Consider the following 24,372-nt stretch of genomic DNA (forward strand, 5'->3'; position numbering starts at 1 on the left):
TTCTCTTCTCTTCTCTTCTCTTCTCTTCTCTTCTCTTCTCTTCTCTTCTCTTCTCTTCTCTTCTCTTCTCTTCTCTTCTCTTCTCTTCTCTTCTCTTCTCTTCTCTTCTCTTCTCTTCTCTTCTCTTCTCTTCTCTTCTCTTCTCTTCTCTTCTCTTCTCTTCTCTTCTCTTCTCTTCTCTTCTCTTCTCTTCTCTTCTCTTCTCTTCTCTTCTCTTCTCTTCTCTTCTCTTCTCTTCTCTTCTCTTCTCTTCTCTTCTCTTCTCTTCTCTTCTCTTCTCTTCTCTTCTCTTCTCTTCTCTTCTCTTCTCTTCTCTTCTCTTCTCTTCTCTTCTCTTCTCTTCTCTTCTCTTCTCTTCTCTTCTCTTCTCTTCTCTTCTCTTCTCTTCTCTTCTCTTCTCTTCTCTTCTCTTCTCTTCTCTTCTCTTCTCTTCTCTTCTCTTCTCTTCTCTTCTCTTCTCTTCTCTTCTCTTCTCTTCTCTTCTCTTCTCTTCTCTTCTCTTCTCTTCTCTTCTCTTCTCTTCTCTTCTCTTCCCTTCCCTTCCCTTCCCTTCCCTTCCCTTCCCTTCTCTTCTTCGCTTCCTTCACTTCCTCTTCTCTATTTTCTCTTATTTTATCTTATTTTGTCTTATTTTATCTTATTATTTTCTTTTTTCTTCCCCGGAAAGGATGGTGGAGGAATAATGGCTGCTTTGTGCTACTTCGCTTGCAAATCACATTTTGCTAAGCGAATGCATTTTTGGGAACACAAGAATTGCCATGCTGCCTCCGCACAGCGGTGCTCTGCTCCAGCATCCTGCCTGGCAGCTGCTACTGGGGAATGCGCAGGAAACCTCCTAGTGGGCAATTATGGGAAAACCTGTTCTGATCCAAAATTGCCAGTCTCTCTATCAGTCAATAAAAATTGGCATGTCTTGAAACATGGAGGTTTGTCTTAGACACTTGTTTCAAGTCCTTCCTGAAGTAACTTAGTATTTTCCATATCAGAGACTTTGCTAAAAGCCGTATTTTCAAAAGTCCTCATCTTCCAGCTTGGTGCTAAACAAAGCTGGACAGATATTGGAAAGGACTCAGCTCCTTGGTGAAAGGGAACTGCTGAGTTCTTTTGCAAACCCTTTCCTAAAGGGTCACAACAGGAACTGCTCTGTGTTGAGCCGTTTTGAAAAACTGTCCTCCCTGGGAGGTGCTAAGCCATTGGAAAGCTGGTGCTCAACAGTTTTCATAATCTGGCCCCGAGTTAAGTAACAGGGGCCAAAATATGTGATTTAGAGGCAAAAATTCCCTACTGACAGCAGTGGAGATTTCCACTCAGCAATGAATGGCTCAATAGGATTATGAAATAATAGAGCCATGAAAAGTGGATAATGCAACAAATAAACATCAAAGGGTAGGACTTTCCTTTTCAATCGTGTCCCCTTGTGCTCTACATAAAAGAACTGAAATATTTGGACGTGAAAGAGGGAGAAGGAATAGTTAATTATACAGCCCTGTATTTCCTTCTAAGATGAAAACACAGAGCATTTTTTAGGAACAGTGTATTCATAAAATATAGTTGGTAGTTGGTAGTTTACACGATATATGACACTGGTGGTACTTAGACACATGCACAGACATGCCCCAGTTCTTTACTCCACACTTTGAGCGAAGTTTTCTCAGTCAAGCTCATGTCTCTTTTACTTAGGAATGAACGACCTTGCGCACTCTCTCTCAGATATTTTCAACTTTCAGCCACTTCCATCCACAATTCTGATCAAAAGTGAGGTTTGCTCACAATTATTTTATGATTGCTTGTGACATTTTGGACTGAGAATTTTCAGGGGAACTTACTGGTTCTCAGATGAGCTTGGCCACCACAGAGCTTGAACCTCAGGCAATTTCCCCACAGGAGCAGCCTGTTCACAGAAGCTGAAGACACCATAATAGGAGGACAGTAGGAAGATATCAGGGTTGCATGCTGAGGACAAAAGATGGGCACTGGAACTGTTATTGGAACGAGGTTATTTAGGAAGTGTTAATGGCAGAAGGCTGCCATTAACTTGTGGAAGTTACTTGTCTTGGTTAAAACCACGGGGTAAGGCAGAAGAGACTCAGACATGGAAGATACTGCATACTCCTTCCTTCCCCCAAAGGAAGGAAGCAAGGCAGAGGATGCACACTTTCATTTCACTGGAGAAAAACTGGTTATCAAGATGTAATTTGCTAATAGATGCTGTTCCATGTAATTAAAAGAAAACAACAAAGATGACTGTGGACCAGCAGGAAACAAGAAACTCTCCACGGAGCATGGCAATTCAGAGAACACCCACCACATGGCCCACCTTCCCCATTCTCCCTCTAGAAACAGACCCATTTTATACATGGTGATTAAGGCACTAAAGAAAAAAAAAGTATTAACATGATTCACATGTAGAAAACAAGGTTATTAGGAGTAGGGATCATTTCAGCACATTGTTCTCCCTAATAAGCATAGCAACGAGTAATTGAGTTTCAGGCAATCTCCAAGGTGGCACTTTGTAGAGAAAACAGAACTTGGCATGACGTCTACTTTTCCTTTAATTACATTGCCCTAATGAGCAACTTTCTTTACTCTCAGCAAATTTATTTCTTGAGTAGAAGCAACAGTAATAGATGCGTAAAAAGGATCACCAGGTAGTACCAGAGAAGAAATATCAGCAGATTATAATGACAAGAGGTTGCTAAAAGTGGTGGAAAACCACCAAATTGTTCTCAGCTTCATTGTGTTTACCACACTTAAAAGCGGAGTAAAGGATGTTAATCAATGGAGCACATTATCTAACCTGGGAACAACCCTTGTTCTACTGTTATTTTGGTTCTGCACATGTTCACGAGAGCAACCCAGAAATACGAAGTGCTGATACATCAGCCCTCTTCTGCTCACATGCAGCAGTGGGCAAATCTGCCTCATGCCCTTCTGCAAGATGAGAGGAGAAAATCACATGTCAATAACACCCTACTGAGCATCAATACTGCTCACCACAACCTCATACAGAAGCAGGGCTGGCTTTTCTAAAGCCTTTAGGGCATTTGAACATCTGACTCTTGTTGAAAGTTAATGGCGGGCAAGGTCCTGGCTGTTTTGCTCACGTTTTTTTTAGAAAACTCTACCTGAGAATCCACTTATGGCAAAGGACTCCCTGAATGTTCCTTTCTGGAGCAAGAAGAGCTGGGACACTCCATACATGTGTTCGTTCTTATAATGTTTTCCCTAAGCATTTGTTAGGAGACACCCAGCCCTAGTAAAACCACACAGGTGGGTGAACCTGTCACCTCTTGTTAAAATACCTGAGGTGTCCACCTTCAGGGAGTAGCAATTGCTACAGCTCACAGGGCTTAGTTGAATCAAGCCAGAGTATTCCTAGGTGACAGTCTGACTCTGCAAATGCCAGCAGTATTATTCTCCAGAAAAAAGCTGAAGCAAAGTTCTTTAGAGTCATCCAAGTTTTCAGTGTTGCTCAAAGCTGGGAAGCACATCCCAGAATATCTATCGACTGCCTTAGGGTCACAGTTTCCTACAAGGAACCATGAATTTCCCGCATTGGATTACTCCATGTAGCTGTAGGTGGGTGATCAATCCACCCTCTTCCTTTTGCTTTTTCAGAGATTCATGGATGTATCTGCACCCAGCAGCTTTACCCCGACTCACCCCATAACTTCACAATGACCCTTCACCTCTCTGCATTGTACCTGCAAGTATTACTATTAATGCACTCGCAGAGCTGGTGGGAAACTTAATTAACATATGTAAAAAAAAAAAATATACTCTGAGGTCTCCAAAACCAGGTACTTCAGATATAAAAGTGTGAAATGAAATTATCTTCAAATAGAAAATTTGAAAGTGCCAGTGGAAGCAGACACCTAAGACCTTAAGTGTTTATGCAGCTTTATGTATTGTTATTTCTTCAGTAAGACTGCCACAGAAATGGCAGGGGTACGGGAAGAAAGTATGTTAGCACTTAGAGCCTACTCGTAAATGCATTAAGTGCAACTATTTTACTGAGAAAAAAAATCAGAAGGAGAGTAAAGTCCCTTCTCCTGGGGAGCTAATCTCAATTACTGCTCACAATCATGCTTCAGCTGAAGAAAACCCTGCATAACTCCCATGCTGTATGCGATCTGGCAGTTGTGTGCATTTGCTACTTCAAAGACACTAATGTAATGAATGAGAATAGACTTTTTCCTTACAAAAAGGGAAAAAAGTGATCGTGCAAGAAAAAAAAAATTCTTAAAAAAGGCCTTCCATTAAAAACTCTATTTATTGAAACACCTTCCCACTTCCGCAGGGATTACAATCCCTAGAAGTAAATTGCCAGGACACAGATGTAATTTCTGTAGTCAAAATGGAGACACAAATGTTTAGTTGGGTTTGTTTATATGTTTACCCCAAACTCATAACCAGTTTTTGCAATTAAATGCAGGAAGGGGTTCTTTGCCAGCCCTGTACACAATGCTGCAACTGTCGGGGCAATGTGGAACAAAGGCTGCCTTATTTCCCTGCTTTCCCTGGTTATTGGAATATCTGCGCTTGGGTAGCTATAATTAGGTTGCAACTCAGTCAAGTGGGATTTTGAAGCTTGCTTTTTCTTGAAGCAGTAAATGCCGTTGCACAGTGTGGGCACCAATAAACACTTTCCCCGTTTTGCAGAATGCAAGAGGTGAAATTGGGGAAAAACGTTGCACTGTGCTACTTGAAACCCCTTCAAGTGGCTCTGCACGATATGAGGAGGCATTTTCAGCCAAAAGAAGTTGTTAGCTCACAAGTTAGTTGTCAGAAAGATAAAAGCTTCCTATACGTGGATAACAGCAACATGAGCTGGTTTTGAAAACATCATAGGTTTCTGGTAATTAATTATATTTTGAAGATGTTTCATTTTTGCCCCTCAAGGAAACTTGAGGGCCTGTTAGTCCCTCTCTTCTCCTGAGCATCCCGTGTGTTTTAAAACACACACTTAATTCCACAGAGAATTAACAATTCTGAAGACTTTGCAGTGATGTAAGCACTCTAAAGCTCCCTGCAACAAGACCTCACCCAGTGTGGGAATTCAAGCTCTTCACTCCCCCCAGCCCAACCCTTGTGGTTCCAAGGTGGGAAATGTGGTCACTGTGGTGGGTGTATGGTCACTGCGGTGGGTGTGTGGTCATTGTGGAGGGTGTGTGGTCACTGTGGAGGGTGTGTGGTCACTGTGGAGGGTGTGTGGTCACTGTGGTGGGTGTGTGGTCACTGTGGAGGGTGTGTGGTCACTGTGCTGGGTATGTGGTCACTGTGGAGGGTGTGTGGTCACTGTGGTGGGTGTGTGGTCACTGTGGTGGGTGTGTGGTCACTGTGGAGGGTGGGTGGTCACTGTGGTGGGTTCTGGCCATGCTGACGCCCACCTGGCCCTGCAGTACCACTGAACACAGAGCAGGGTTATAAACGCTATCTAATAAATTGGAGGGCTGGAGAACAGTAGGAGAGAGGGGAGCAGATTCTCACATCATCAGGAGGGAAATAGACTTTTAAAAAGCCAGTTGTGTCTGTGCACAACAATGAAGCTTTATGTCTATATAAACTGACAAGTCAAATTGTACTCCTGGGCCCAATTCTCAACATCAGCGCCATTTGACGGTGATAGCTTGCCTCCTGCCTCTGCAGCCTAATGGCTCTGTCTGCCAGGAAGGGCAGGCAGGATGATTAAAATAAGCATTAACAAAATGGTTTGGTGATTAGCTTCTCCCTCTCTTTTTTTTTTTTTTTTTTTTTTTACATACAGTTTTGGTCTGCCAAAGATTGCTAAAGCCTTTTCTTCATTAGCAGTGTACTTAACAAGTGTAAATTTAAAGTATTCATTTTCTTAAGGCCAAGGATTAAAGCAATTAAGGAAAACTGCTACAACCTAGCACTCAAGTCAATCCTTAACATGGGAAAGAAACAATGGTGCTTAACATATTTAAACAAAACTAAATTGTGTATAATTATCCTGACACTCTGTCAAACTAAATTTTCACTCTGTTGCAATGATTTGCTAAAATCTTCTCCCTGAAATTGAAGTAAACATTTCGTTTCCCAGCATGGGAACAGCTCCGGGGTCTCACTGGACTACACTCGGGGCAAAATCATTACAACAAAAGCTAATGTCCACTCTCATTCTGTACTCATTTTACCATCAGCCTTCTTCCTGATACCGAATGGGCTTAGTCCCTCACCACATCTGCCCACAGGAGGTCTGAGCCCTCCCAATCCCAGGAACTGGCCGGTGAACTTGCATCATCGGGGCTCAAAAGAGAAGAAAATAATTTTGAGCAAATGCCTCTAGAAAGGGAAGCCACATCCCTGCAGTATTTAACCTAAAATAGTTCTGTACCTTTGCCTCTTATGCACATTAAGTCCTTCTTAACATATGGCAATGATGGTACAGAACAGGGTCTGATCTATCTTTGGCAATGAATTTTTTAGCTACTGTTTTAAATGCATGAAACTGAGACTTGCCTATGATAAACTCTGTAGCATTTTTGCCAGACCACAAGCTGTAATGTAAAGTGTTGTCTTCTACAGAAAGAGGTGAGGTGTTAACTGTGAAACCACAGCGAGCTGGTAACAGAAAAGTGTCAACTCTGGAGCCTCAAGAATGGCAATTTATATTTCAATGTTGTTAACTGTTTCACTGATGATTGTTGTCGCAGAAATACTGAGCAAAGACATGACATAATCAGATCTTGCTCAAAGATGTAGATGCTCAAATCCCATTCATTTCTGCAGAAAATAGAAGGTCTGCAAGTTCCCACAAACGCTAAGTTTATGAATAAAACCCACACAGCTGTAGCATTGTGCTGGCTGTGGCTGGGATAGAGTTCATTTTCTTCACAGTAGCTGGTATGGGGCCGTGTTTTGGATTTGTGCTGAAAACAGTGTTGATAACACAGGGATGTTTTGGTGACTCTGGGCAGGGCTTACACAGAGCCAAGGCCTTTTCTGCTCCTCACCCCACCCCACCCGTGAGGAGCCTGGGGGGGGCACAAGGAGCCGGGAGGGGACACAGCCGGGACAGCTGACCCCGACTGACCCAGGGGTACCCCAGACCGTGTGGTGTCACGCTCAGCTCACAGAGCTGGGAGAAGAGGGAGGAAGGGGGGGACATTCGGGGCGATGGCGTATGTCTGCCCAAGTCACTGCTACGTGTGACGGAGCCCGGCTGTGCTGGGGATGGCTGAGCCCTGCCTGCCCGGGGGAAGGGGGAAGGAATTCCTTGTTTTGCTTTGCTTGTGTGCGCAGTTTTTGCTTTACCTATTAAACCGTCTTTATCTCAACCTAGGAGTTTTCTCACTTTTACTCTTCCAATTTCTCCCCCATTCGGGGGGGTGTGAGGGTGTAAGCTAGCGGCTGGGTGGTGCTTAGTTGCCACCGGGGTTAAACCACGACAAACATGCTACAACAGAAGATGTAAAAATGCATCATTATTCTTCGTCTTAGAGGGGACCAAAAGAAATACTCCATGTGCTTCTGAGCCCTCCAGTCTGTCCATATGTGTATGCCTATAACTGTATCCCCATAAAGTGTATGACTATATATATGCAAATGTATAAACACCTGTTTATCAAAAAATAAGTATTTTTCTTCAGACTTTATAATTTTCACTTTTATTTTAATCAACAATTTCATATTTAAAAGTGCCTAAATAAGAGGTTTGGTGATTTTGTTTCAACTTAAACTGTCAGCATGTCATTTTGGTTTCTGAAAACCATATTCAGCTCTCTGTTTTCCATTTTAGGCTTATTGGCAGTTTTTTCTAAATCTCTTTCAGTTCAGCTTCCTTTTATGCTTTTATTTCCCCAGAAGGAGAAAAAAAAAAAAAAAAAAAAAAAAAAAAAAAAAAAGAAAAACAGTGGGCAAATATATAAAGGAAAAAGAAAGCAAGAAAGCATGCTTTTTATTTTTCCCCCACAAAACAAACAAAACCAGAATACAAGCACATATCTAGAAAGCTTATTTCTCATATCTATATATTCTTTCACTCTTTTGACTCAAAAAATAAATTAACTTGACCTTGCAGGTATTAGTAAACCCATACCATCAGACTTGTATTTACTTCCCAACCAGGAAGAACACTTGGCTCCATTAATATACCTTCACCTTCAATTACAGAAGTCATATTTAGGAAGTGACAGATAGCATCTCATCCGAATCACTGAAGCTGCTGATTCAGTGCTGGGTGAGCCGATGAACCTGCCAGCAACAACCAGTTCAGATGGTGTTTCCTATGAGATGATCACCTCCTAGGTACCTGGTACTTGAACTTCCAATGGACAAAGCTGATCCTTTAGAGTACAGTGATCCACATTTGCAAGACAGATGATAAAGGAACTGCCCCAAATTACAGGGTACAAAGAGCTCTTTTCTTGTGGGATCACAAGCTAAACCCACAGCATCTTTACATAGCTGCGTGTGGGTCAGAAGTTTGGACCACTGTGAGCCACTGGTCACATCAGAACCAGTCCTATGGCTTGAGCAGAGACTCTCCAAATCCTTGCTATTGGCAGAACAAGCTGCTGAAGTCATCTGTTGTGCAGTCCATTGGATTTCACTGTGATTTGGTTTGTGGGTTAGCAACTAGCTGCTCCCATATCCTGAACCTTAAACAGAATGCAAGGGAGTATTTAATTTTAAGTTTATGGCAACATTTTCATTCAGAGAAGAAAAATCTCTCTTTGGAAAATGCCAACTCCCTGATAGGTTTGTTTACTTTCCATCTCATCAGTTCCAAAAAGCCAGGTATCTAGGATACTAATGGGGCATGTTCTCCCCACCAGCATGAATTCAGTTTACACTGTGCATCAAAGGATAAGCAGAGGTCTGGAGACAGATTTACCTCGGGGAATGGGAATACACAAGAAGCACCTGAGCAGCTAAGCAAGTCCAAGCACTGACAGAGTAAACGGGCCTGAGAGACCATATTCGCTTTAATCCCCTTATCAGCAACTTGTCTTTGGTTGGAGGCTCTTCATCACTAAGTCGCTTGCCAATGAACTACCATCAAGGACACGAAAGAACAAACACTCCATGAGCTAAACGCAGTAAACATCCTACAGAAGGGGCCAAGAGATCTTTTGTAATGGTCACAATAATTTGTCTCTGTTATATTATAGACTAAATGTAAGTGATTTCTGGAAGCCGGCGTTTTTTACCTATGAGGAAAACGACTGTAGAAACCTTGAGGCAGGAAAGGGTAAGGAGCAGCAAGAGCAGTGATGGAATGCAGAGAGACAGCTGGGCTAGAGGGCATCGAGACTACACGGTGATATGTAAAATGCCGAATGTACATTACCTTCCAGACAAATCCTAGGTGTAAAGGGCATGTGTGTGATCATGAGGGATGGATGCCTTAATGGGAATCCTTCTAACCACTTCTAATTTGTTCTTATAGTTGATCTGATTCCACTTCGCTAGATCCAATGGAAGATATCAGTGAATGAAATGACTTTTAATCAGATCTGATTATGATATCCTGCTATCTTAAACTAAGTGCAGCAATGTATGCAGCATACAGGAATGTCTCAGAGATTTCAGGTATCAAAATAAGAAATTCCTCACAGGATAGGAAAGGGCAAAAAATATCATAAACAGTGGGGTTTCCATCTAGGGAGATATATGTGATGATAGGATGTCTCCCACTACTCCTGCTGGGCCTTACTGACAGATTTGTCACAAAATTGGGCACAAAAAAGAACGTTGCAGGGCATGCCAGCAGTCTCCAGGGGGTTTCAAATCATAATCAGATAAGTTATGGTCCAGAAAACAAATCATCCTGTTTAACTCAAAAAGGAAATTTGTTTGATGGGGAAAAAAAAAATAATTGTTTCAGGTCAACTCAAAATTACTTTGTGTCTTTCAGCTACCAAATCCAAAACATAATTATGTGCACAGTTCTAGCTTCTGCTGCAATACTCTCAGTTGGAAATATTCATGCACAGTTAATCTGACTTGCCCTGCTGGAGTCGCTATAATATCACAAGACTTGTGAAGCAACTGGGAAAGGCTTATGCTCCTTGGCTAGCAAAACCTCCTCTGATGCTCTCAGTCAGAAAAAGCAACATTGGCAAGACCAGGATAAAATCCACAGCCTACTGGGAAGAATTTATTTGCTGCCGCATCAGAAGAAGATAGGGAAATAAACTTGTATCTGGGAAAAACAGCTTTTTTGGAAAAAAAAAAAAAAAAATAATATATATATATACACGAATTTAGATTCTGTGCTACTTCCCTCCCTTTCCATGGGTTTACTCATGCAAGGTGCAGAGAAAGCAGAGTCTGGCCCCAAGGGAGTTCAGATGCAGCAGACTGATCTACCAGCAGGCTACAATATGTTCCCAGAAGGTGCAATATAATTCTGAGGCCAAGGAACAGCCTATTAGCTCTGCATGCCATTAATTTTCATGAATAGTTCAATCCAGTGCTCACAGAAGCTGTTGGGCATCTTTCCATTTCATCTAGCAGGACCTGGATTAGGGCTTATTTATCTTTTCATTATATACCTTATCTTTAAGTAGGAAGCAGCCCCAACAGTTCAGTGCAGCTGTGCATGTTTCGAGCCCTGCACCAGGCTCTGTGCCCAGCAGCACGGGAGATGCTGTCTGCAGGTCGGAGTGAAGGCATGTCACAGTCAAAGCCACTCATACAGAATTAAACTTCAGGCTTGTTTAACTAAACTTCTGAATTCACCACGGTTTCTCTGTTTTGCCAGTCTGAAGAAGCAGCCCAGCAGGTTCTTTAGTCACATGCCAAAATGCCTCCTTCATCCTCCCTGGAACTGGAAATGATTACTAATAGGTATTCTTGCTGAAATGATTTAACATAATGTGTTGAATGAGATCACTAAGTCAAAATATCTTTTCCTAAGTGACTCCTTCACTGCTTGCCTGAATGCCAGAGGGGAAGGAGGACAGCATGAAGCAAATTCTTTTGCTGGATTCTGGGTTTTACAAAATCTTTTAAGTTACTGAACAATTCACATTAAGAAGTTTCACCCAGGCTCATTACAAGAGGTCCATGATGAAGGTCTGGCAGGCAGCCAGGGGATGGAGACACAGGGGTTTGGGTTAACCTCTCTCGTTCATGTTTCCTCCTTTTACAGTATTTTCAGTGCTCTCCAGTCTAGGCTGGGAACTTGACAGGCGAGGAAATGAGTCGGGCACGAAAGCAAAGCTGGGGAAGGGACGGGCACTCTTTGCCCTGCACACATTGCCCTGGATGTGCATCGCCACTGCAGCTGCATCTGTTACAGCAGGCTGCAACCACCCAGCGAAACACACAATTTGGGGAGGAACAGGGGTGTGAACCACAAACCACATCACTGTAGGGCAGGAATGCTCAGGGTTTCACTGAAAGGCCAGGCTGCCCTTACCCATCTGAGTCTGTCAGCCTCAAAATTAACTTACTGAGGTCAGTACTCATAACAGCGGTATTGAGGACTTTTGATTCAGTCTTCCTTTCTGAGAAAGCTCCATATTCTCTGGCCCAGTACGGCTATTACCTGCCAGCCTAAAGGATGATGAATGTTATTTATATTGCAGTAATGGCTAACCACTCAGTGGAGACCAGGGACAGGCTGTGCTATGGACTTTTCAAACTCACACTGAATGAGGACTGCCCACAGATGGCTGAGTGTATGAAACTGCTGAGACATTTCAGGATAATGCTCTTGAACACCTTGGACACGATGACCTCCAACAACTCTGCAGTACTTGTGCTGACTGTAACAACACAGGGTGCTGTCCTACAATAAAGATGTTCATTCATACCAAATTCTTATCTTAGTTACTGTGACATGCCCTTACAATAGCAGTTGCTTGATACGAAGGCCTTTACGTTCCTTGATTAATAAATGTAAAAATATTAATCTATTTCAAACTGAACAGAAAACATAGAGGAATAAAGAGGTATTCTAACAAAACGTTTTCCTAATATTTAGCTGCTATAGTTTTGCTGTCCAAGAAATAAAGTGAATCAGTGAATAAAGACTACCCAAGAAAAGTAATGCAGGAATAGTAAAACATGATCCTATAAAAAACCCTGTAAGACTAATTTAACTCTGACATGTGAACACCTGCAGGATTAAGCTTCACATAATTGAAGAAAAATGTAAGAACTGAAAAACTATGCCTTTAGCTTTCCACTACACTGAGACCAGAGTGTGGATAGCTAATACTTCCTGGGAAATACCCTCCCAAAAAATAGCCCTGCAAAGACGCAGAGGAAATACTTTTAAAACATTCAAAGCAGATTTTTTTTTTAATTATTAATCATTCTCTCTGTACCTTAGAAAAATCAGTGACTTCTTTCATATGCACTGAGGTACAGAATCCTAAAATATTAAGTGACACATTCCACCAAGAAATGCCTTAGAGAAGATGCGGTGAAATAGGTGTCAGCCCCTCTTTGATCCCTTCTACAATTAATGTTCCAGTATTGAGGTTCTAAATATATACCCAGAAATCAGCTGACAGTAGTATCCATCAGCAACCTTATTAAAAACCAAGTGGCAAAGATACACCTTACCTTTAAGTATATTCTTTACACTTAAAAGTTGCTTTAGATGAGGCTATGTTAGAGCTTCACAGCCAAAAGACTGAAAATACCAGAGCCCAGCAAACACACTAAGCAGGGATCAACCTGATATGCTTTCTTTCTGTCTTTTCAATCAGATGAGTGGTCACTCCCAAACCAAATGGGAGAAATAAAGCACATGGTAAGAGACTGCAAGTACTTTCTAGCTGTCTTAACTCTAGAAGTCTCCTAAGAGGACGGATGTCTCAACATCTGGACATTCCTTTCACTGTCAAACACTCACAGAGCAATGGGATTTGTCAGCAATCTGCTGAGCATATACAGATGACAACTGCAGAGCCTGGAGAGCTCCAAGGCATTTACAGATAGATAGGGGTTTGCAAGAGATGCGTTGAACCAGAGCTGAGATCCAGAATCGGTGAAAATCACACCCAGTAGCTGTAAAACCTTTAGCTGCAGTAGTTAAACCAGTCACCACAATATGCAAAATTTAGCCTGAGTGTGCTTTACAATTACACAAATTGTTTAAGGAGGCTGACCAGCCTCCACATCACATACTACAAGGAAAAGGCTGTTGGGATGGTTTTGAAAGGTGGTCTTTGCTGCCTAAACTACAACTCCATCTATCACTCAAATACATGGGAACAAAGCATTGTTTATAAACAGGTTGTGGACTGTCCTAAGTAAATTTCATGGACGATGGATTTAAAGCTCTTTGCAGCACCTACATCTCACCTAATGGTACTCTATCCCTCATAGGTTTTCAGCCTGTTGCCCCACCATGATCTACATATCTTCCTAAATTCCTTTTAAAAGATCTTCCTGACAAAGGGATTTGTCTAGTTGGTACAACACAGAGATGCATTATATCAAAAGATTTTTGCCTTACTGACATAAACTCCAAATGATTTCCAAAGTCAACTGTATTTTCAATAATTTGTCTATTTTGTATTTTCCAAAATAGGTTTATCCACTTATGATAGCATACTGCTTAAAACCCTCCATCCTCCATCCAGAAATAGAACTTTGCATCAAACATTTTATAGCATCAAATGTGGGGTTTTTCCCCTTAGCATCTGAAAAAAAAAATGAAATCGTTGTTCAGCTACAGTCTGTACAAAAGCATAAGTTAGTTCTGTGGTATTCAAGAATAGCTGGGTAGACTCTGAGGCTATACATTCTTCTGCTACACATTATCACATCCATATCTAATTATTTTTGCTTCCTATGTCTGCTAAAAGCAACACCTACAATTGCCATAATTGAAAATTACAAGATAAAAATATTTTTCACCAATTTGTCAGCCTTTTGCATTTAACAACATTAAGTGTATACCCTAGTTCATTAACAGAGTTTTGCCTGTTTGTATTTACGTATAACAAGAGAGAAATAAATGTGTTAAAAGAAGGAAATGAAATTGTAAATATGACAGAAATGGAAACAGTGTTTGTGGGTTGGTGCAGCACCTAAAACTACTTAACATATTTGAAAAGGGAAAAATCATAGAATCATTTAGGTTGGAAAAGACCTTTAAGATCATCGAGTCCAATCGTGAAGCTAGCATTACCAAGTCCACCACTAAACCATGTCCCTAAGTGCCACACCTACACATCTTTTAAATACCTCCACGGACAGTGACTCAACTCTTCCCTGGGCAGCCTGTTCCAATAAACCCCTTGGTGTTAACTTTCAAGTTGCCTCACTTAACTACAGCAGCGTATAAGATGGCCTGCATGGATTTTCATTTCATCTTGCTCAACGGTGTCGTTAGGAGGTTTTACCCTTATTAGTGAGGTTCTCAGTCTCTACACTTCATGTAACTGGTCAATAATAAATGTTTTTCACCACTTTTGCATATTTAAGTCATTAGTAAACTTTAAAATGAACTACCTTTTTTTTTTTTTTTTTTTTTTTTTGTCATCATGTATATATCACAAATGAAAAAAATACAAAAGCAGAAAACGTCATTAATTCTCCTTCAAGCAGGTGGTATTGCAGTAGCATCGAACAAGTTTATATTAATTACTTTCAGAAAGAGATGTCAGATTTGAGATAGAGGATCCTACCACACCCGCTAAAAACCATCCGTAAATCTAACAATAGTGAGATTTTTTTTTCATTAACTCATTGTGACAACTGTCAAGCTGGGGAAAACTTCTTTTTAATGCGAGTATAATTGTTCATTTAAACAAAAGCCAGTAAATCAGTCACACTGAAACAGCTAATGTGCCCAGCTTTGCTGTACACTCTGCACACATGCATATATTACATCTATATGCATAGTTGCTCTTTAATTTCATCTTTGGGGCTACAATGTGATTGTCCAGAGCCCGAGCAGAGTCCTACAAAAAGCAGGACAGAAGGCAATTTGCGATTGAGTTGTAATGAGCCGCCTGTGTTTTCCTTTGTTGGAAAAGGCAGGTTTGGCACCTCAGGCTAGCAGTTGGGTTGGACCTGCTCCTTGCATGCCAGGCTAACCATGTGGTCACTCTTTTTCCCTGTGCCCTCAAAATAAGAGGATATAACTATTGGTAGAGATGTCACCTCGTTCTGTGTGCGGTGACAGACTGAGGCACCAAAGATGTCTCCCTCGAGACACTGTGTGACCACAGCTTGACCCAAAGCTCACAAGGAAATCCCAGTATAGGTCTTGGTGCTATCACAGGGTCTTCGCACCCAGTGAAGATGCAGAGATCCCATTAACCACCTCCACTCAGGGCAGGTCGTGTATCATTAAGGTGATTTTCTAACAGCAAAACCAACTCTGAACAACAAATGGATTTCAGACCTTACCTCCTCGTAGACATCGTCATTCCTGCTGAAGTCTCCGGCCCGCCTTGGAAGGACATGGACATGAACGTGCTGAAAATGTGAAACAAAATAATGGTGATTATCAAGCTCATGATTTTCTTTTCTGGATTGTAAGCATTATTCTCAACACATACAAGTAACCATGCACGGGCTCCCACAGCATTATTTTCAGAGGAAAATATATTAACCTGTTCTATAACTGTATCTCAACTCTTTGGAGAATATAAAAGATGAAAAACATGAGAGAGCAGCTCTGCTGTATTATATGAGCTTCAGAGTGAAATGCCTGGAACTTTAGGGGCTCTGCGGAATTATTCATAGTTGTCAGTCAGAGATGTATTTAGCCACAGCTTTGAAAAGACAATGTACCTTGGAGCTGCATGTTGTGACTTCAAAATTGACAAGAATAAGAAGGTGCCTGTGATGGGACATGGCTGTAGCAGGCGTGGGCAGCCCCAGGCTCAGTGCTGCGTTGCACAGGCCGGGGCATAGAGGAACTGATGGTACACAACGGAGACCATGCAGGTAGAAAGGCTGTCAGAAAAGGACACTCACCAGGCTGTACAGAACGGATAATACAATGTCTTTCACAGGGCTAAAAAGACTTTGATGTTTTGCTTTTCCTCCCAGGAGGTTGTAGCCCAAACAGACTGAAGCCCCCAGCGGTATGAGGTGCCTGCTGGGGGCACATGCCCACAGGGACATGGGCTCCAGTGCACCAAGTGGTCCCAAACATGCAAGGCACAAGAATTATGAGCCCAGTTTCACAGAGCCTGAAGCAGAAGTGTCACCCTCCCGATGGTTGGGCCATCGCTCGGCGGGTAGCACTGCTGAGGACCATAAGCTGCAGGGGGACCTTTGGGCTACCTGGCATAGGAGGGAGTGACGAGCAATGTATTTCTGTCACAAATGCTGATGAGATATGTGGAAAAGGAACAAAAATGTGGGCAAGAAAGCAGGTATATGACTTGCCACATTGTCAACATGATGTTGTATTATTACTGTTTGTTTTTGGGTTTTTTTTTTTTTTCTATTAAGAGACTGACAGTCTCTTCATACCGCATAGGAACAGTAATTCAAGATTCTCAAGACTCAAACTCTACTAGGAAATCAAATGTTCATCTATCTGCTTTTCTGCAGTGAGTTCAGCTACAACATTGCAAAGCATTCTTTTATCTTTTCCCTTTTCTCCTTCACTCTCTTTCGAGAAAAACCCCACAACTGAGAATGATTCTTCAGGAAAAAAATCCAAACAAACAGCTCGTTGAGGAGAGGCAGAAAATGATCTGAGTGACAGATGACATTTATGCATCTCCAGATCTTTTCAGATGGTGCCTAAATCCTTTCAAACCAAAAAAAGACTGCATCACTATGCTTTACATAGTGTTTAGAGAGCTTGCACCTAACTCAATTTGATGAGGTGGAAATCAGCTGAAATTCATGCACCTCGTTGAAACATTCTCAAAATGTCTATAATGAAATCCAAAATCCAAAAGAATTTTCTTAGGCTATTTGTAAGAAAATTCAAACACACCTATATTGTGTTAGCTTCAATCCATAATAACATTTGCTTAGTGAATAAAATGAAATCACAAGGATGTTTCAGTTAATGAAATATGCCGAATACCACTTTTTTTTTTTTTTCCCCACAGCTTACCCTAGAAAAAACAAATATGTGATTGCTTATTCTTACTATTATCCACAGCTTTCAGTGTATTCAGCCTAGAGATGAGGCTGATTCTTGAGGGTTAAAAACTGTGTTTTTGAGTAATACATCAGTGATAGTGTTCTGATAGTGTATTATACTAATATATCATGAGAGCGATAGTGCTCTTGTGATGTATTAGTGCAATGTATCATCTGAACATCACTGCTCTCATGATTTATTGCTCAAAATCACAAGGCAAGTTTAAAGATGGTCTTCAGTAGCCTTAGGCCTGAAATTTCGCTTTAGGACAAAGGAAGACTTTCAAGAAAAATAAAAGTGAAGATTAAAGTTAGCAGTGGTACTGTAAAATTTCACTAGTGTGGCACACCGGTGCTTCTCATCAGATTTTAAATTTACTCATAGAGAATAATATGCCAGGCAGTTTCTTTCTTTTCTGCTACAAGGGGTGATAGTTTTGCTACAAATGTCCGTTTTCAGGAATTTTTCCTGATGATATATATAAAGCCTAATATCAGCTATCAACAACCATATTCCCCCAAAGGTCAGCCACCTTTAAGAGCAGTTTTTATTGCTGTGCTGTTCCAGGATGCACACAGGAGAAGATGTGTATACCCACAACAGACAATTTGGAATATCAGAAAGCATGCAGGGATGTAGTCCAACGCTCAGTGCAGAGATGCTGCACTGCAGATGCACAGACCAGCACAGCAGGTAATGAATGAGCCTAATGTGATCTACGCAAAATGAGCTCTTGCATTCAGCATGAAAGAAATGAAGGAAAAGTGTTTATGACAGCATATGGGCCACTTGGCATCAGTGGGGACATCCTCAAGAGTTGTTCACCTTTACTACATGCATTATGTTCTCACACAATGCCAGGCTGCATAGCAAAATCTCTCAGCAGTGTCAGAAAACAAATGAGTATTTCCAAGGTTTGATACATCCTGATTATTTTTTTTTTTTTTTTTTTTAAATTCTGTGCATGGAACATAAATGAAAAAAATCTGGATTCTCCCTACTGTTTGGGTAATAGAAATGAACAGGAGCGGCAATAGTGTCTCAAGTAATTTCCTTCTCTTCAGCTTTACCACAAAACCCTGGGAAATACAAACAGCACAGAGCAGTGGCTACCACATAGTGAGAAACACCAAACAAGGGGATTTCACACCTTCTCTAATCTGCCTCTCAGTTTTTGGCCTTCCCAACTCAGGGACGCTGACATTTGGATTCATTAGGAGTTCTTTAATTGATCATTTTTGCTCCTTAGTGCTATTTGTTATTGCTAAAGCCTCAATCCACCAAGGCACTTAAGCACCAGCTCTATTTCCAACCTGTGAATTGGTTCAGTGGGAGTATTTGCATCCTGGATATTATGTATATGTCTCAGTGTTTTGTGTCTGCTGATGGCTACAGGGAGTTCTCCCCAACTGGAGGTAGCAGAAATAACTTCAAGGTGCCTGCAAACTAAAGTTGCTTCTTTCCATTTTGTTTTCCAGGCAAGACAAAAACCTGCACATCCAAAAAAGACATTCGCAGTTGACTGAAATGTGTCAGTAGATACAAACAAAACATTTGGCTGTGTTTTTCTAAACCAAAAAAACCCAGATTTAGGCAAATCTTCCTTCAAAACACTGCTTGGAGACAAAAAATCCAAACATTCTGTATACAAAATGTCAAAATAAAGCGTTTCAACTTTTTCCCCAGTTAGTGTGGGTATCCTCATGTCTGGCGGGTGGCAGACAGCCCCAACACATTCCAGCAGGCTGTATTCAATCGCTGTTGACTGTATTTTTTTTTCCCCCTAAAAAATTGCTTTCCCCTCATTTTGCATTATTTTGATTAATAAGGAAGAAAAGCAACATACAACAGCTGAGACATTTACATTAACGGACCGATCAATATCGCCCACATCAGGGTAGAAGAAATGCAGACACACGCTTACATTGCTTAGACTGTTAGCTACCATTTCCTCGTCCTGTCAGACACTGATGAGGAAATCTGTGCACGATCACAGGAGAGGGGGGCACACTGGACACGACAATATGAGGATGCAGCAATATGCCCCCAGGTAGGGGACACCGTGTGGGTCAAATATCCCTGAGCCTCACCAGTTGCTTCTGATACTGGGGACAAAATTTCCTGCCAGGGATATATGGGGCAGCAGTAGCCAGAAGGAGGCTGTGGGAGATTAATTTTATAGCATCTTCAAAATAAAAAAATTATTAGGCTGACAGTTTTCTAAGGCTGGGACTGTAGCTTGCACCGTTTTCACAGTGGCTACCACATTATAAATGAAATCTCAGTTTGAGAACTGCCTAATTTATCAAGAATTATCAAGTGATGCAAAATCACTCTTAAGAGAAGCTTTTCCAAGGCCTTTAAACCCAGAATGGCCAGAGAATTAGAAAACATAGTACAAGGAACAAATCTGTAGTGCCAGGGGGAAATCCAGAGCCAGAGCTAGCACGTGCCATCTCTGACCTCCCACGGCAGCGACGGGATCTTCTGCTTGAGCCCCGCAGCATTCCCAGCACAACTGTGGGAGCGTGGCGCTGCCGATGGGCACCCCGGAGCACGCTCATCCCACCACTGCTGAAATTTGGCAGCAGCACAGGCATTTGTGGGAATTATAGATCTAAAATCAATTCCCAGTGAACCAGGACTGCAAAATGCTCACAAACGTCTTAGCCAAAAAACCTGGAGCCCGTTTTGTTGGAAAAACACCCATTCAGGCCAGGTGAGTTTTGCTTCAGCACTCAAGGCTATGCAGAGAGCAATGTTCCTAGTTATGGCTGGTTTAATATACTGAATTATGGTCAAATAACCAATGTGTCACCACTGCACTCAATGTAAAACAAAAATACTAAGTCAAAAATAGACACTGAAAGAGATTTCTTGGGTAGACCAGAATAGTGAAGAGCAGATGACCCTGCCACATACCACTGGGGAGGACATGGATGTTGCCTGCAATAATTCATGAACATTATGTTTTGTTCACTCAGCTGCTGTGCTGGTTAGCAGAGCAACAAAGCTCAGCTTCCAACAGAAAGGGAGATAATAGCCTGTAAAAGAGCTCCTCAGCATGCACCCAGGGTCTATTAGTAATAAATGTTGCTATAGGATGAATACATAAAGACTGGCAACAGGTCACACAACCTTGTGGGCAGGGGGCCTGCCAAAAAGTTGGCAGGGGAAGCGCTGCTCCCCCCACACTTGCAAAAGCAGTACGTGGCTGAGCTGTGCCTTCATGCAGCGAAACCAGATGCCTTTCAGCAGCTTAATCCTTTCCCTCATTACTTTTCATTCTTGCTACAGAAATAAAGATTTAACTTTGTGGCCTTCCATGGTCTCATGGTGCATCAAGATTGGGAAAGGCTGTGATGTGGGGCACGGAGGGACATCAAGGCCAGGAAGAGTAAACCCCAATGTCCCTGCTGCGGTTGTGTTCAGGCAGAAGGAAGGGCAGGAAGGGCATCAGTGGCTGCAAGTAGCAAGACTCGCTGGCCAGGAGACCCCCACCAGCCACTTTGCTGGGAAAAAGGATGGTGGTTTGCAGATAAGACCTTGCTTGCTGCAAAGTCCTCTGTCCGTTACAGAGACATGGGCTTCTTACAGGAGGCTGTGATAATGCTTCTTCTAAACAACCAGATTAACTGTAGAAATTCCAACTAATAACCATTCTCCAAGTAAGACTGTTAGTGGGTGATAAAGAAAATCAACCATAATACTGAGATAGCCACATGAAAAATAGGGTAATTTTGTCCTCTCTGTAAACTGGGCTTCCATGGAGCCCTTGTTTGCTATTGTTGATTAACTGCTCAATTATCCCTGTTACAAAATTATTCCGTGGAAAGCCCTGCCTGTATATCCACAGCTCATTAACGGAAAGCACTCCCTCTGCTGTCCCCAAAAATGCATTACCCAGACGCTAGCACACTTGGTACAATCCCTCTTTCTGGGCATTAAAGCCAGTTTCTAGGGTTCTTGACTTGCAGACCCTAGCAAAGACATCTTCATGGGATAGCAATTTCTCTTCAGTTAGTATTTATGAATTCTTGACATTTTTTCCTAGTCCTGAATTGGGTTGGGATGGAGAAGCAAATTAAAAAAAATAAAAAGTCCTATCCAACATTAGGAAAAGGCAGAGTTTTGGTCAATAAAAATAATCAGTTTTCACAGCCTTCAAAATTATTGCCAGCATGATTTTTTTTTTTTACATTTCCAGGAGTTATAAATTACACAAAGTAAGATCACTTTAAAAGTCCTAATGTTTCTAAAATATTGAAACATGAAAGAAAACAACTTGAAACAATTCCTTTCCTACAAAAATGCCCCATTTCTAGGAATCAGCAATTTTCTTTCCAGCTTCACTAAAACCTGATGCATGAGGCTGTATAGATGCAGACACTGGGAGCCTTGTCCCCATATGGCAGCTCTGGTATTCTGGTAGCAAGGGCTGCTCCAGACCCAGGAAGGCTGCACCAACTAACTTAACTCTTGTGACACCTTTGCTTTGGCTCTGGTTTATTAAAACACAAAATTGAAGTTTGCTTTTCTACCATCAGGAGAAATGTGAAGATGTGATACAGATGGAAAGGAGTGGCACAGACTGCCAGGCTCAAGAGCAGAATGTGCAGGGGACAGAGGGATGCCTTAGAAGGGAAGGACAGGGAAATCCACATCTACCTCAGAAAGCTCAGGGCAACAGCAGAAAAAACACAAAAGATGCAGGAGAGAATGGACTATAAAAGTCACAGAGATCAGGAAGGGTGGGAGCTACTGACAGAGTGGAGATGGTGGTAGAATTTTTAATGAATCAAAAATGTCATGCAGAAAGAGAACAGAAGAAACTGGAACAAGTCTTGGGAGAGGAGGCCACACAGGCTGTCCACACGTTACCAAGCTGGAGTGTGAGGGCCCTTTCTGGAGACATTTGTGTACATCTGCAGGGCACTGCACTGTACGCATACCCATCGGAGGAAAAAAGAAAGCTTTGCAATCATCCCTACCAACATTTATGCCATGGATTCACCTCTGGAAGAGTGACGCTCATGTACTTTAGAAAGCAACAAAAGTGAGAGAATTTGCAAATGTATCAGAAACCAAACCAAGTGGGGGACTTGCAGCAGAGTACATCTTCAAACATATACATAGAGAAATGTGCAGATTCAGCATCCTCAATAAATAACGCATCTGTCAACTGCTATAAAGTTCTAAAGGAATGAGCTGTGGATGAGCTAGAAAAGGGATGTAGACCTTACAAAAACATGCACAGAACAATTTTTAAACCCACTTGAGATCTGCGGTTATAAATTCCACAGCTGAAGGCAACTTTAGGATTTTCAGGAGAACTCCCAACCCCTCCCCTCCACCTCAAACCCAAGAAAACTGGCACAATAATGAGGGTAATTAGCCTGTTTATTGGAAATGGTGATCCAAATATAATTTGGACATCTCACATGAGATCCTCTGAAAGTCAGCAGATAAATCAACTCAGTGGAAATAAGGATGGGATGGTCCTTCTCAACTGATATTTCTTGACCTCTAACCTGGTCCACAACTCTAGGAATGAGGGTCCACACATGGTGGCAGGAAGGTCAGGCCAAGCACCATCACCAGCTCCTCGCTTGCCATTATTCAGTGCCTATCCCCTCACCAGCATCCACAGCGGACGGGAGGGGCAGACCTGCAGGAGCATCAACCATTACTCTGCATGAATCAACAGAACACAACCTTGGTCCAACCACACACCCTGATGGGGAAACTGCTGTGCCATGTTTTCCGGATTATATGTCAGCAACACTATGATCAGAACACCGTGCGACCTGTACTGCATCTTCTACCCCTTGAATATCAAAGAACTGCAAAACCAACCCAAAACCCTGGCAGCCCCTGCATAAAGTATCACTTCCATTTTACAGATGGGAAGGCTGATGCACAAACCAATGAAGGTGCCTCCAAAGCTGCTCAGGAAGGTGTTGCAGGGTTAGGGACAGCTGGGGAGCACCTGCCTTGAGGTCCTGCACCTTTGCCTTCCCTCAGAGTCACTTTGCCCAGGTGTTTTTGTGCAAATTTGGTGTTGCTGAGATGCAAATGAAAGCGCAATTGCATTTCTCCTCACCTCTGATCTTTAGTTAAGTCTTGATAAATGCATATTGTTTTAACACTTGTGATATGTATAATTAGGGTTCTTTAATTTATGTTTCAATAAAATGTTCTATAATAAACATTTACTGCTCTGTGAATAAACATTTAAATGAAGCTCCTAATGGGGGTTACATGTTTCGAAGCAGTTCATGGCTTTGCTGAAGTCTCTCCCTATACTTAATGAGAGTCATTTCCATAATCTGTGCATTATTGGTTAAGCCTCCCTTTAGGAATATTTTACAAAGTAAAATTCTGTGAAATATTATCAGCCAAAAGAGAAAATGCTAAGAGGATTATCAAATTGTCCTGTTAAAGGGACAGCACAAGCTTTCATTTCCCCCCTGAGATACCAACATTGTAATTATGTAGAATGTGCTTACTAATTATCACACCAGTGTGTTATTACTGGGTTTTTCCCTCAGAGACCCCGTCTAAATGAAAAGGATGGGAGACTCCCGATGGGTCTGATATGAAGGGCAATATAAAGCTAATTTACTTTCTGATATTAATAAGAGTAAGGATCGAACTTCCTCAGGCAAATCTTGTAGATGTAAAGAAAGGTCCAGCTCCCTCAGAGGGAGCCGAGCACTGTTACGTACGAAGTTGGGTACAGCTTCTCCTGCAACACTGGCCCTACAGCCCCACGATTAACACCCAGGGCCTCATCCCCATTTTGCTGAAACTTCCACCCGTTTTCTCACTGACTCCGATGATGGCAGGACTTGGCTGAGATATAAAGTACAGTAAGGTCGAGGGAAAGATCATTGTTGGAATACAGAGGGTTTTCAATTCTCTGGAGTATCCGTAACGATACAAACACCTGTAAGATATTCCTTATATGTGTCTGAGTACACTTGAGGAGAGAATAAAACTGAAATATATCTTTGGTCTACTAGCAGGGAATAAGCATTATAGCAGCAGTGGCCCAGTCCCACTTTAATGTGGGGGGTAGGGAAGGAGATAAATCAGGAATGGATGTGGCAAGCCTTACATACCAGTTACTCTTATTCTGAAAGGGAAATCATCCTGAAAGGGAAATCATCATCTCTAATTCTTGTTGTTATTGCCTTTTAGGCAACTGTTGCAACTTCTTCTAGGATGATAACAAGGTTCCTGCAGAATTAAAATACTGTCTCTGTCTCCTCTTCGTTGATTAAAAATGTGTATTGTGTTTGTGTGGAAAGGTTGGG

General features: G+C 41.9%; 1 protein-coding gene across 6 annotated transcripts in view; it reads right to left on the reverse strand.

Moving 5' to 3' along the window:
• Positions 1–24,372, reverse strand: part of FHIT (fragile histidine triad) — a 530,054-nt gene that overhangs the window by 77,320 nt on the left and 428,362 nt on the right. For all 6 annotated transcript variants that reach the window (XM_026857742.1, XM_026857743.1, XM_026857744.1 and 3 more), the window contains one exon: positions 15,349–15,417. In XM_026857742.1, the coding sequence (XP_026713543.1) occupies positions 15,349–15,417 (69 nt within the window). The remainder of the gene's footprint in view (positions 1–15,348; positions 15,418–24,372) is intronic.

This window comes from Athene cunicularia (genome assembly GCF_003259725.1).
Source record: "Athene cunicularia isolate RWA chromosome 12 unlocalized genomic scaffold, athCun1 chr12_part1, whole genome shotgun sequence".
NCBI lineage: Eukaryota > Metazoa > Chordata > Aves > Strigiformes > Strigidae > Athene > Athene cunicularia.